The sequence below is a fragment of the Argiope bruennichi genome, chromosome 5 (genome assembly GCF_947563725.1).
Source record: "Argiope bruennichi chromosome 5, qqArgBrue1.1, whole genome shotgun sequence".
Lineage (NCBI taxonomy): Eukaryota > Metazoa > Arthropoda > Arachnida > Araneae > Araneidae > Argiope > Argiope bruennichi.
In genome coordinates this window covers 93497891-93512016 of record NC_079155.1, presented here as the reverse complement: position 1 = coordinate 93512016, position 14126 = coordinate 93497891, and the positions used below count along the sequence as shown (strand labels likewise).

General features: G+C 28.6%; 1 protein-coding gene across 1 annotated transcript in view; it reads left to right on the top strand.

The window, feature by feature from the left end:
* Nucleotides 1-14126, top strand: part of LOC129968147 (nephrin-like) — a 494644-nt gene that overhangs the window by 250956 nt on the left and 229562 nt on the right. Inside the window, exons 5-6 of the mRNA XM_056081964.1 lie at nt 1585-1737; nt 12508-12675. Coding sequence (XP_055937939.1) covers nt 1585-1737; nt 12508-12675 — 321 coding nt within the window. The remainder of the gene's footprint in view (nt 1-1584; nt 1738-12507; nt 12676-14126) is intronic.

Genomic DNA, 14126 nt, shown 5'->3' with positions numbered 1-14126 from the left:
ATTCGTTGAATCAAAATTTGGTTGAAAAACTTGTGCAGGCTTCTGTATTCTATGTGTAGATGATTTTCAACAGATCATTACACATTATTATACACAAATAATGAAACGTTATTACTGACATTTAATCATCCTTAATAGTTCAGCATATTTTTATAATGTCTCAAAAAAGTAGTTTTACAGTATTAGAAGCAAACTGCTTTTGAAACCAAACTTTTTTTTATAAGTGAAACGATATAACTTTTTTTTATAAGTGAAATGATAACATTTGCAAGATGTCAGACATGCAATTTAATGTGAAGGTTATTCCAACATTGAGGAAAAAACGTATTGGCTTTTTATATATTTTATAATCATTATCATGGTTTGCCATAGCTAATACAGTAAATTTTAGAATTTTTTTAAAGTTTTATTTATTATTAGTTTTTACTGAGAGCATGATATTCTTTCTTAACAGTTTTCTATATATCGATTTAAGTACCCTAACATTTCATAAATAATATCTTTTCCCATTATATTTTATCTTAGATTATCCGATATTTTGTCTAGCTTCTTTCACTTTATTTTATTACTTTATGTAATATATATATATATATATATATATATATATATATATATAATATAATTTTTAACAAGGCACTAGATATATTTTAAGACAGTATGTGTGTATGTATGTGTGTGTGTGTGTGTGTGTGTGTGTGTGTGTGTGTGTGTGTGTGTATGTGTTTGTGTCTGTGCGTGTTGTTTGTGTATGTGTGTTGCTTGTGTGTGTGTGTGTGTGTGTGTGTGTGTGTGTGTGTGTGTGTGTCTGTGCGTGTTGTTTGTGTATGTGTGTTGCTTGTGTGTGTTTGTTGCTTGTGTGTGTGTGTTGTTTGTGTTTGTGTGTGTGTTGTTTGTCTGTGTGTTTATGTGTGTGTGTGTATTGTTTGTCTGTGTGTTTATGTGTGTGTGTGTGTGTTGTTTGTGTTTGTATGTGTGTGTACGTGTTTGTGTCTGTCTGTGTGTGTGTGTTGTTTGTGTGTGTACGTGTTTGTGTTTGTGTGTGTACGTGTTTGTGTTTGTGTGTGTGTACGTGTTTGTGTGTGTGTTGTTTGTGTGTGTGTTGTTTGTGTGTGTGTTCTTTGTATGTGTGTGTGCGCGCGTGTCTGTGCTGTTTGTTTTTCTCTCTCTCTCTCTCTCTCTCTCTGTGTGTGTGTGTGTGAGAGAGAGAGAGAGCTTAAGCATATAACTTATTAATGTCTAAATTATGAAGCAATTTACATACACTAAAATGCAAGGGAGCAAAATAATGTAAAAGCGCAACACTTTATTACACTTTATATTGATTTTATTTTATTTTAGGCAATTTTAGAAAATTCTTGGTGAAATTATTAAGCATAAAATTAATAGTTTGCTCTTTTTAATTTTAACATTTTTAATTTTTAAGAAGATTCATATTTAATTAGCAAACTTCAACTTGAAAGAAAGAAATTTCTATAAATTTCTATAAAAAATAAAGGATTAACATTGTTAAATTTAATAAATCTGATAAATATCAAATATATCGATATTATTTGAGACCATTCTAAAGAATGCCTTACATTTCAGTTCCTCCGAAGAAACTGGAGATTCAGAACCACGCAAACGGAAGCACTCTGCAGGTCCGCGAAGCTGAAAGAATAGCCCTTACATGCATTTCGAGGCATAGCAAGCCGGCCGCAAAACTCAAGTGGTACCGCAATGGAGTTCTTCTTCAAGGAGGTGAGTACACGCTTCACTGATTCCCATTTCTTCGATAATAATTTCAATGAAGATTTGCAAGTTTTAATTTTCTGAAACGGATATTTTGATGGAGCTTTATCTGCATTTATTATCATCTACATTGTAAAAAGATTACAATATTGTAACAGTTTTCAGTTATAATAAATATTTTAAGTGCCTATTTGATGTGCTATTATTCAAAAATATTAATGATAGAAAAACCCGATGAAATTATTACGGCAATTATGCATCAAACAAGTTTTCTTGAAATATAATAACCTCATAATGAAAACATCTGCTTATATTTCATATACAAATAATTGTGTTAAGGAATTTAAATTATCTGCCCGTATACCGAGAATAAACTCATAATCAAAACATATGCTCATATTTCGTATACAAAAAATTGTGTTAAGGGATTTAAATTAACTGCCCGTACACCGTGAATACATGGGTTTTTTTTAGCATTTTTTGCTTTTAGACAATATCTAAATAATAGCATTCATAAATGTTTAATTAAATAGAAAAAAATACTTGAGATTGCTATATATCATGCATTCTTCAGTATTTTGTTGAGTAACAACAACAAAAAATTCCTAAATAAATGCCATCTTATTAGATAATAGAGAAAATAAAATAGTGGTTGATCCTAAAGGAATTCTCTTCTACATGTCTAGGGGTTAACTAGATCTGGTATCTCTTCAAAAAATCTGAAGTCTTTCTTTTATAGTAATTATTGAATAAAATATTGGTATACATCTCGCAAATTTGACATATAATTGTACAAGTAACTTTAAAATGCAGGTCTTAGAATCTAACCAAATTATAAAGATATTAAAAACAAATTCCAATGTTACATTTATTTATCGAGAATCAATAACCTCTAAGACAAACTATATCTTTGAAGTTGCATTTTTCTGTAATATCTAACCATCCTATAAAAATTTTAAAAGAAAATTCCAAAGGTACATTTATTTTTTTGAGAACCAATGACCCTGCGACAAGCTATATCTTTGTAGCTAATTTTTTCTGTAATAAACCTAAGAATTAAAATAATGTAGCTTTTATAAGAATACTTTATTGAAGATACAATTTACTTTTTTCATTTTTGGAAAATGATGTCTTAACTCTTTGAACAATAATTTCTAACAGTTATGCACCAAAATTTTGGATATGTATCAGCGAACGGAATGCATAATAATATTGTTTCATTTCCCTAAGACTGAACACTTTACAATAATTGAGAGCACAATTTTACAAAATCTTACTTTTAGGGACATTTTCTTCCCATATTTTCTTGCTATAGCTAAAAATGAGTAGGAACCTTCCAAAAATGTCATTATTATCATCCAAATTACCATCATGTTATAGTGTGTTGGATGATGATGATATTTTAATATATGGAAAAGATTATTATATACTGAAAAGATTATAATATGTAGTCACAATTCAATAAAAAACTTAATTTTTCCTTAAATATGAAAATCCAAGACTAAATAAACGTTTATATTTAAGGTAACCAAACAATTTTCTCATGCTGTACATCCTAATAGTACATATATTATTACTTTTTTGTCTTTCTTTATGTCTAAAGCAAACTATTCTTGTTCAAAATATTGGAAATAAGATGATGTTGTTGTTTCTTATGGCACTTACCACGGACAAGCCCGATGTTACGAAGACAGCGATTTTATGCCGGAGAGGAAGCGTCTCTTGTTTTTGTAGTAGCGCCAACTAAGGCCAAGAATACGACTTTGCTACTCACACATCACTCATTCGCTTGCACAACCCCTTTTTACAGGAGGGCACATTCACACATCTCACAGATAGAACAATGGAAGAACAACCATGCCCAAACCGGGATTCGAACCCGGGACGCCCAAATAATGGGGAAGACGCGCTAACCCTATGCCAGGACGCCGGCACAATAAGATGCTGAAAGCACTCATTATTATTAAACTAAATCATTTCTGCAAAACAAAATGATTGGTACTTCTACGCAAACTGACCATAATTTGATATTTTGAAATTTTTTCGGCAATTGTTAACCTTATTAAGGTGATTAAAAAAAGTAAAGAATTTCCTTTCCTTTTATAAAATCATTACTCACATTTAACCCAATCAATATTTGTTGTTGTTGGGACTTATGGCACTTTACAAGCCCGCTGACAGTTATCTGTCAGTGCTTTAAGCCGAGAGAGCGTCTCTTGTTTATTTTTTTTTTTTCAATAGTGCCAAACTAAGGCCAAGAGTACGACTTAGCTACTTCATGCTTCACATTCGTATGCACAACCGTTTCTACGGAGGGAGGGGGGACATTCACACACCTCACATATAGAACACTAAAGAAGAACAATCATGCCTGAGCCGGGACTCGAATCCGGGGCGCCCAGATCACGGGAAATACGCGCTACCCCTATGCTAGAACGCCGGCCAATCAATATTTAGGGAGATATATTTAAAACATGCTTATCTAACTCTAGATAATTTAAGTTACAACTTTAAAATAAAATATTTGTTGTTGTTGTTTCTTGTGGCACTTGTCATAAAATATTTGTACTCAAATAAAATAAAAACTATTAAAAGCCAGAAATAAAATAGACGAAAGAGTAATCAGTATTTATGAAGTGACTTCACTTCTTTCAGATTCGAGGGGAATAAATGAAAAACAGCAGCAGTGAAGCACGTTTCAGATTAATTCACTTTTTTTTTTCGTCTAAAATTGTTTTTCAATCTATTAATGTTTGTTCACGACTTATACCGAAATAAATTTCCCTTCTTCTTTTTCTTCTTCTTCGTGATGAATTCGGCTCTGCATATTTTCAAATATTTCGATCCGAATTATAATATCAAATAACAGGAGAGAGGGAACATTTTGTGAAAACTTCTGTTTACTTTCAAACAGCCGGAGCAGATTGAAAATTTCTTTTCCATTTCCATTCCAAAAATCAAGTTTAATATTCGCATATCGCTCCTGCTTATTGGAGCTTCGCTTTTGAGGATGCTAGGAGAGATATCCCTGAAGAATTCACTTCAATTTCCCTAATTTAATTTTACTACACTGTAGTAACTTTTTTCTTCGTCTTCTTCCTACTTACTTTTCTCTCTTCACTTCAGTTCTTTTGCATTGAAATCGCAATTCCATGTTTTATTATGCTGAACAGAATACTATATATATATATATATATATATATATATATATATATATATATATATATATGAGTATATGTATGTGGATGGTAAAATGGCAATAAAATAGCGCCATCTTTCAATAATTTGATTAGTTCTAAAACATTTTTTTTTTAAAAAATCAGTTACTTTTGTTCATGTTAGAACCGCAGAAAATAACAGGAATCGTTTGGTCCAGAAGATTGATTTCATTGTTGAATAAATAAATTTGATACTTCCTCGGTGGTTAAAGACTGCGTTGTATTTTAATAAAGAAATAAATCAATCCAAGCTGAGTAAATTAGTTTTGAAATTCGATAGTTACAAATCTAGAAAGCGAATTTTATCTTACATGATGTGGATCATTTGTTGACTTTTTGACGAAGTCGAGACGATTTTAACAACATCAGAATTAAAAAGAATAACTACTTTAAATATCTTTATATATTTTTTGCATTATAATTTATTTATTCTTATATTCTTTCTTGATAGACATCAATATGGAAAGGAAAAATATAAAAGATAAAAATTATTTTCTGTCTAAACACCGAAGTTGAACCAGCATTCATTCATTTTTTTTCAAGAGTTTAAAATATAGCTGTATCTAAATATAGACATGTCTTATATGTCTAATTAGATAATTATAAATTAAAGAAAGAATAACTACACATTCAATAACCAAATAGAAATAAATATCAAGTTTAAATACAAAAATGGAAGAAAAAGGCGAGAAATGATAAATCCGGTCTGAAGACTTTTTCAAGGGTCACCCTCAGGCAGGGATTCAAACCAGGGATTTTTTTTTTCTGTACAGATTTGACTTTCGTCCAAGTATTGACCTCTCGTGATTAAGATTCATGACTTGTAGCACTTGCAGTTATAATTACTACATGGGAAAACATTTCTTTAAATGCTGAAAAATAATCCTGAAAAAAATTAAAGATGAGGATAACTTAATAATTAATAGTAACAAAAAAGTTCTTGATTTTGTAAAAGATAACAATATTAATAGGCTTAATACTTTTGATTTTGAAAGTTTGTACATAAATCTATCTCATGAAAAGTTAATAGAAGTTTGCCTTTTTATATATGATGAATATTTAAATAGATATTTTATTACAAAAAGTAACTGGCTTGAATTAGATAAATTTAATATTTCAGAAAATTATGTTTTTAGCGGGATTAATTTTTATAAAAAAGTAAAAGAAATTAAAATAGGAACAACTTTTTCAAGTGCTTTAACCATTATTTATCTACATTACTATGAGAAAAGAAAATAATTTAATAAACATTTGGAGTTATATTGATGATTTACTTTTGTTAAACATAGATAATGATATTGTAGTTATTTGTTGCTATCCAAGATTTAAATTTAGCTGAAACGAACGAAAGTCAATACAATGTTAGTTATCTGGATTTAAAAATAGGAATTTCTAATGGAAAAACTTTAGTAGGTATTAACTATAAAAGGTATAAATTTAACTTAAAAGTAAATAAATTTAGTAATTACCATTCTAATTTAAATTCTAAAGTTTTCAAAAATTTAATTTTCTCATAATTAAACGATTAAAAATTTATAATAAAAAAATTCTTATATTGAAGTAACAAATAATATCATTAAAAACTTTTCTAATGATTTTCCCAAAAACTTTTGCAACTTTGAAGTTTTAATAAGAGAAGGTTTATCCATTTTCTAATATATATACAATTATTTTCTATTTTTTCACAACTAAAGGTATGCTGTCTAGTTTATTATTTTTGATTTTTTAACTCAATAGATGGCGCTGAGATCATTCAATGTATTTCTTAGGATGACGAAGCATTTGACCAAACAATGTGGGCGTATTCAGCTTTAAACGCGGGAATATTTAGTTTTGTTTATTATGATCTGCACTTAAAGGTTTATTTTCTTCATAAAAGTTCTTAGAGTTGTACTTTCAATGGTATGTTCTTTGTCTTTATGCTTTAATGTTTTTATTGTAGTTTGGTTTGATTCATTTTTACTCTTTGTATATTTTTTGCTTTTATATTTTAAAGATTTTCTTGTAGTTCAGTATGATTCAATTTTGCTATGGCCTTGATTTGATTTGAATTTTGAGATAATATTTTGATTATTATTATTGTGTAATTTATTGTCTTTGATTTTTGGTACTAATTCTTATCGTCAAAACTTCAATTTATTGGAATTTTCGAGTCACGAAGGAACAAAGTCAGACCACAGAAAAAAATCCCTGGTTTGAATCCGTGCCTGAAGTTGACCCTTGAAAAAATCTTCAGGCCGGATTCATTATGTATTGCTTTTTTGTTCCATTTTTGCATTTAAAATATATTTATTTCTATTTGGATAAGTTCGTTTGTGTTTCAGACGTAGCAGCATTAACGATCTTTAAATACAATGTATCTTTTATTAGTTTTGATTCATCAAATAGTTTTTTTCAATAAATCATCGACATACTGTCGCGTTTTAGTACGCATTTTCTTGAAAACTTTATTGCTATGATTTTGTCTTTTGTAGAGAGTGATGTTTGTAATGAGGATATAATATATTTACATGTATACACTGTAAAATAAAATAGATTATTAAAGCCACTTATATTATTTTCGATTATTTAAATAAAAATGGGTACAGTTCTAGGGACGGGTACCATTTGGCGATTTTCCGCCAAATTTTTCTCGCCAAGCCTCGCGGACGCTGTAATCTTCAGAATTTTATTTCTCAATATCATGACTATTTTGGCGATTTTATCTTTAAAGTTTGGAGCCAAATTTGGCGGTACCCGTCCCTAGGATTTAGCCTAAAAAATGATTAAATCTGAACTGATTAAATTTGATTGAGCTGAATTTAGATTCAATTACTTAAATTTCAACATTTCAGTGCTTTTCATGAAAGAATCAAAGATATTGAGAATGTAAATTCAAAAATATTTTCTTCCATCAAATATTTTTTTACAAAATCATTAAAGTTTTAATTCTATGAATAATTTATATTTATAACTTATTCAATTGAAAAAATAACTACGGGGCTTACTTATGTAATTTAAGTACCTTTAAAGTGTATAGCAGAAACAAGGTATTAACGGTAATGATATTGTGCTTAAGTATATTTTTTGCTTTCTTTTCTTATGAATTTGACAGGTATGGTTTCTTTTTAAAAGGTACAGTTCAAAAAATGTCAAGGTCATGTTTTTAAATAAATTTTCTTTTAGTGAGGTCAGAAATTATTTTAAAATTCAGAGTTAAATTTGAGTGGCAGTACCGCGTATTTAGAGGTAACATAAATATATTTACAAGTAACTGCAATAATAATTAACAAGTTTTGAAAAAATTTAAAATTCATCATGTATGTAGTGATGTCCTTTCTTTATCTACCGATTTTGTTTTGGGCGCTTCTATGTAAGCATTTTGCTTGATTAAATGTCCTCTATTCTTGATTATAATGAATTTTCGCCATGGCCTTCGTAATTGGACATTCAGTAAAGGAAATCCAAAATAAAATTAATGTGCGTGTTCAACGCTTGACTCTGGTAGAACTTCAATCATATTTCAATATTTCTTTGACTGGAATATCGAAATTCTTGAAAAGACGGGATGATCACGGGGGGAGTGCCGAGCGTTGCTATGTTCGAACGTCTACCTTCGATATCTCGCTTTTTCTTATTAATCCCCTTTTTTTCGCGTATTAATCCCCCGCGTAGTAACCCCTGCCTGAAAACTGTAGACATTGCACATGAGCTTTGTGACCCCAAAAACTCGAAGCCCTCTGTTTGTAATATCAGATTTGCAATCTCTGTTTGTAATTACAATCTCCTGGAATGAATGGAAGACGCCCTGTCAAGAAATGATCTCTGCTCAGAATCACAAACTATATAAGAAAATAGGTGAAGCTTCAGAAGGTCTGGACTAAGAAAGAATAGGATGTCTTTTCGGACGAAAGTACATGTTGTTTAGTAAGGGTAAGCGTTGTTTAGTAATGGGATGCAGTGGTTTCATCTCCCTCAACATACTCGTTTTGATCTCAAGTACCAGATGAGGGTGGAAATATCATGGTTTGAGGATATGTCTCTCGCCATCGCATTGATTCTCTAAGGTGGATGCATGGAATTATGAATAAGGTTTTGAATGAAAACATCCTTTAGAATTTTACTGCATCCGTATCTACAGAATTTGTCTTGGCCTTGGCTTCATTTTCCATTGGGATAATGATCCAAACACCGAAACAGGCACATTGGTTATCCGCCATCATGTGGCTCTTCTTTACTGGAAACGAGCTGAATGATATCGTCATATAGGAAGATATGCAAAGAATGGCGATGAAAAGTTTACCCATCTTGAAAAAGAATTAAAGAAAATGCCTCGCCCCTTCATTCACTTATTTTTCTCTATGCACCATAGTTGCCAAGGTGTTATTGATGTCAGGGAGTTTGCTACTAAGTATTAATATGTGATTGTTCATTAAAGATATTGTGCGACAATTTCAGCAAAAAACAGCTCCCCTTTTAAGTAAGTAAAAACCAAAACCCTGAATGTGATACCATTTTTACCGATACTACAGCTGATATTCTACTTTCTTCGCACTATTTTTCCCATTTCCTTTAAGTCTTAATGAAATATTTAACTTTTCTCCAAGGCCATTGCAACTAAACTTTAAGAATAAATCCTAGCGGAACAGAAAAAACAACTTAACTCATGTTGCAAACTTATGTCTTGAATTTATTCTGTATATTTGTATTATATTAAGTATATTTGCTCTAATTTATATTAAATAGATTTATCGTTTAAGTCTTTGTGGTTTCCAAGAACGCCAATTGCTTCAAATTCAAAAGATGTTCAGGGTATTCGATTTTCGATTTATTTTCCATTTTTTGATCTCAAATTTTCGTTCTTCGTTATTTTCCTGAGGTCTGGTCCTATTAATAACTTTTATCCCCAGTCTTGCTTTCAATAAACTTGTTAACAGTACACAAAAGTTTGTGAAATAGTATTCGAATTTTAGTAATGCGTTAAGACATTGTTTTAAAAGGTTTAGTTATATACAAAATAATCGAAATTAAACTATTCTCAGATGAATAAAATTTTCTAAATACATATAGAATATGCTTTGTATAAAATTTAGGGCACATATCATCAAAATAAGTAGAGCTTATTATTTTTTTTTTCTAAAATCTGTTACGCATTTTTGTTTTATTTTCAAATGTATGTGATACGACAAATATTGAAGAAACAATCAAGCAGGTTATATCATCACCATGGTATCATTACTTTCGGAATGGAATCATTACTAAAAAAAATTATCAGCATGTTGGAATTACATATAGATGTGATATTTATGAGAGAACAGAAAAAAATTACAGGAAGTAAAAATAATGAAGGTGGGGGAGGCATAATTAAACAATGAACTAATTATTCAATTTTAAATTGATTCTTTTCTGGAAATTAGTATCGCGTTTGTTTCCGGTTGAAGAAGTCTAATAAGGCGAATAATTGAAAGCGATGTTTTATTCCACGGAAAACACAAACCACATGTAAAAAAATACAACCAAAGTGAACGCAATGAACAGTACTTGTAGAAACCGACAGTACGCAAATAGACAACAAAACCCTAATTAAATAACATCACAATCAATAGTGTTTGACATCAACCTTTTGCAATGGACTTAACATTGACAAGACTTTTGTTCACTGTCTTCAGCCCCTTGTGCTTATTAACGCTTTCCGACAAGACAAAATTAAAAAAAAAAAAAAAAAAAAAATCCTCAAATCTCGATTCTTAATAATTTTCGGTTCGACAATTCTTGTATTTCTAGATGATTTATTTATTGGTCACCAAGTGCATAACCAAATTCGGCGTTTGTGGGATATTATTTCAGTGTCCATTAAGAATGTCTGTAAATCATTATTAAAAGATATTAATTTTCGAGAAGATATATATTCCCGATTCATTACAATATTGTATTTAACAGAAATCTATCAATTTAGAATAAAATCATAAACAGGCACTAGTTTATTATCTCTTGTAAACAAATATTGGTTTATTAAACAAATATTAGTACTGTTTAAAATCTCTAAATATATTCAAATATATACCTGTGATATATCTTATGTCCATTATATATATATATGTAAATATGCGTATGTAAGTTCTACAAATAATGTCACGTTTCTCTTAAATATAGAAAATTAATGATAAAATCAACGATTTGTGATAAAATTGTACTTGAGAGCATCTTTTCAACTATTTTTTCAATAACCAAAATCTAAATCGTCTATGGAAAACATTAATTATATACAATATTTTTTCACAAGTATATTTAATTTTTCTATATGTATTATGAGAAATAATTCATTTTTATGCTTTTTTTTAAATTTCATTAAACATGAATTATATTTGTATTATTAAGTTTTTAATTTATTAATTGTTTAATAAATTTTAAACATATACCTATAAAGTGTAGATTACATTTTGACTAAACTGTTTATCATATTTGGTACTTTATATTTCTGCAGAATTCTGGAAAACAAAATCAATATACTACATAGGATTTTGAAACAATTGAGGAAGTAAAGAAAGAAACAAGAAACCTCACAGAAACGATTTCAACTTTTAGAACAAAGCAATTTAATATTTCATCTAAAAGATTAATCATTTTCTATTTATCAAAAAGATAAAAACAATAAAAAGTAAATGAAAGGATTTATTTTAAAATGAATATTAGGATAAGACCAAACAAATTACACAAATAAAAACTGAACTTTGAATTAGAAGTGGAAAATGTATTCCATATATCAGTGTGATTTATGGTTTCGTCTGATAAAATATCGTTTTCTAAACATAATTTGATTAAAAGGGGACATCATTATTTCCTAAAAAAATGATTAAATGTTTACGTACCCTTTTACTTATTTCAATGTTTCCTCTCAAGTGACTACTCTGAATTGAAATATTCTAATTTAAAATTTGCCTGCGGGAGTAGGTCGTAAAAAAGTAAGAAAAGAACTTGTGTAAGCGATTCTGAGTATTTTTGTATGTCTTTGTAAGTTTCCATTGATTTTTTTTATGATGTCACGTATTTAAATTAAATTTATGCAGTCTAGTCAAAGTATTCATTTTACCTACTGGTAAAAAAATAAAACTTTTCAAATGGTTCAAAATGAATCTAACAAAGTAAGATAATTAAAACTTAAAATTGTGGGTATAAATTGCTTTTATATGACTATATCATACAGACGACTATTATATCATTTTCCTACGACTATTATATCATACATCTAAAGGCATTTCTTTAAAATGATAGAAGTATTTTGATTTGGTCTTATGTCCACATATAAAATGTTATCCCTTTAACTTAAAGATTTATTATTATTATTATTATTTTGAATTATTGTTTTCATAGACATATTTTCAAAATGTGTTTTTCAAACTTAATAACATCTGAGATTTGGAGATTTGTCAAAAACTTGTCTTAGCATTTCTTGAAAATAACTATGCTTTATACTTCATATACAAGAAAGTTGTTGTAAGATAAAATTATTGAAACTGTTGCTACCAAAATGTTTCAATTTTAGCAAAATTATAATTGCAAATTTTTGTTTGTTTTATTTTAGGTTCATTTCATCCCAGGGAAGAAATCACTGGTTCTCGTGTTCATACAACTCTTAGTACTATTACTGTGTACGTTATAATGGATGACAATGGAGCATCATATACTTGTGAAGCAATACATGCAGCCTTAACATACCCACTAAAAGCTAAAATTACGATAGATGTCTTATGTAAGTATTTCAGCATCATTATTACCTGATATTTCATATAGAATACTAATTATTTTTGTACAATATCTGGATTCAATCAGATGGGTGAAATTAAATTATCAAGAATACATTATTTTTTTTTATATATTTAATGATTGAAATTTATTATTTTATCTTTATATTTAATAATAAGTCTTATTTTGATTTCATTTGTAGCAATGAATTGTAGCATAAAAATAATTTATTTTCTAATTGTATGGTTGAGGTGTTACAGAAAGCAGACTTTCAGTTCCTGAAAAATATTTAACAGTTAAGAAATTAGCAATATTATTTAATTCTAGTTCTTCTATCTTTGTAATACTATCTCCGACATTTTTTTCAGATCTTCGAATCTTATTCCCTCTTCAATAAATCTAATTTTTCAATCATTGGATTATATCCAGGTTTCCGATCCTAACTTGTTCCGTCTTATTCCCATAAAATTAATTTTGATTTTTAAATCATGAATTGGTTCTAAGTACATTTTAGAAAATCTTTATAAATATCCTATTATAAGAAAAAAATGAGTAATAAGTAATAAATTTTTAAAAAACTCCAATTCTAAACTTTGGTTTTAGAGGCAAAATAGTAATATTTCTGCGCAAATTGAAACTGAAAAAAAATTGCAACATTTATATTGAATTTTAATATTTTATATTAAATTTATAATTTATTTCCAGAAAGGTAATATTATTCACTGAATAATTTTTATAAAATACCATCTGCGCAATCTGATTTCGAGCAAAAACATTGCAAAAAAGACAGCACTGATTTTAGTCATGTTGGGAGCCTATGTAGTATATATTTCTCTCCATTAACGTTCGGTAGATGAAGATTGAAACGGAAATTCAAAGGTAAAAAAAAACTACAAAATACGATAAAATCACAAAGATAAAATTGCACCTAAAAATGTGAAAAACTGACAAAAATTGTGATCTTTATAATTAACTACTATATTAACAATTGTATACATTTTCTAAAAAAAAAGACAGCTTTCTTTTCATATAGCACAATGGTTTGTTCAGAATAAGATCATTTTATTGATAGTACTTATAACTATTTAAATATTTTAATTATATTTTATCATTTCCCCCAAAATGAAAGTTGCAGAGTTTATCAGCTTGTTAAAATAATCTTTGCTCATCAAATTTTTATTTATTATTTTCCCTTCCTTATAGTTTATATAAGTATGCAGATAATTTTGAATAATCAAATAATATGTGAACTTAGCTTTAGGGATTTAAGAATGTTTTCTATTTTTATTATTGATTTTTTTTCTTCAAATCTTTAATGAAATGTTCAGCAATTTTATATTTATAGTAAGAATTATAATTTTTTGGTTGTAAAATTTTGAATTATAATTTAAAGTATATATATTTTTAGGATATTTAAATGGACCCGAAACAGTTTGTAAATGTGCAATATTTTAGTAC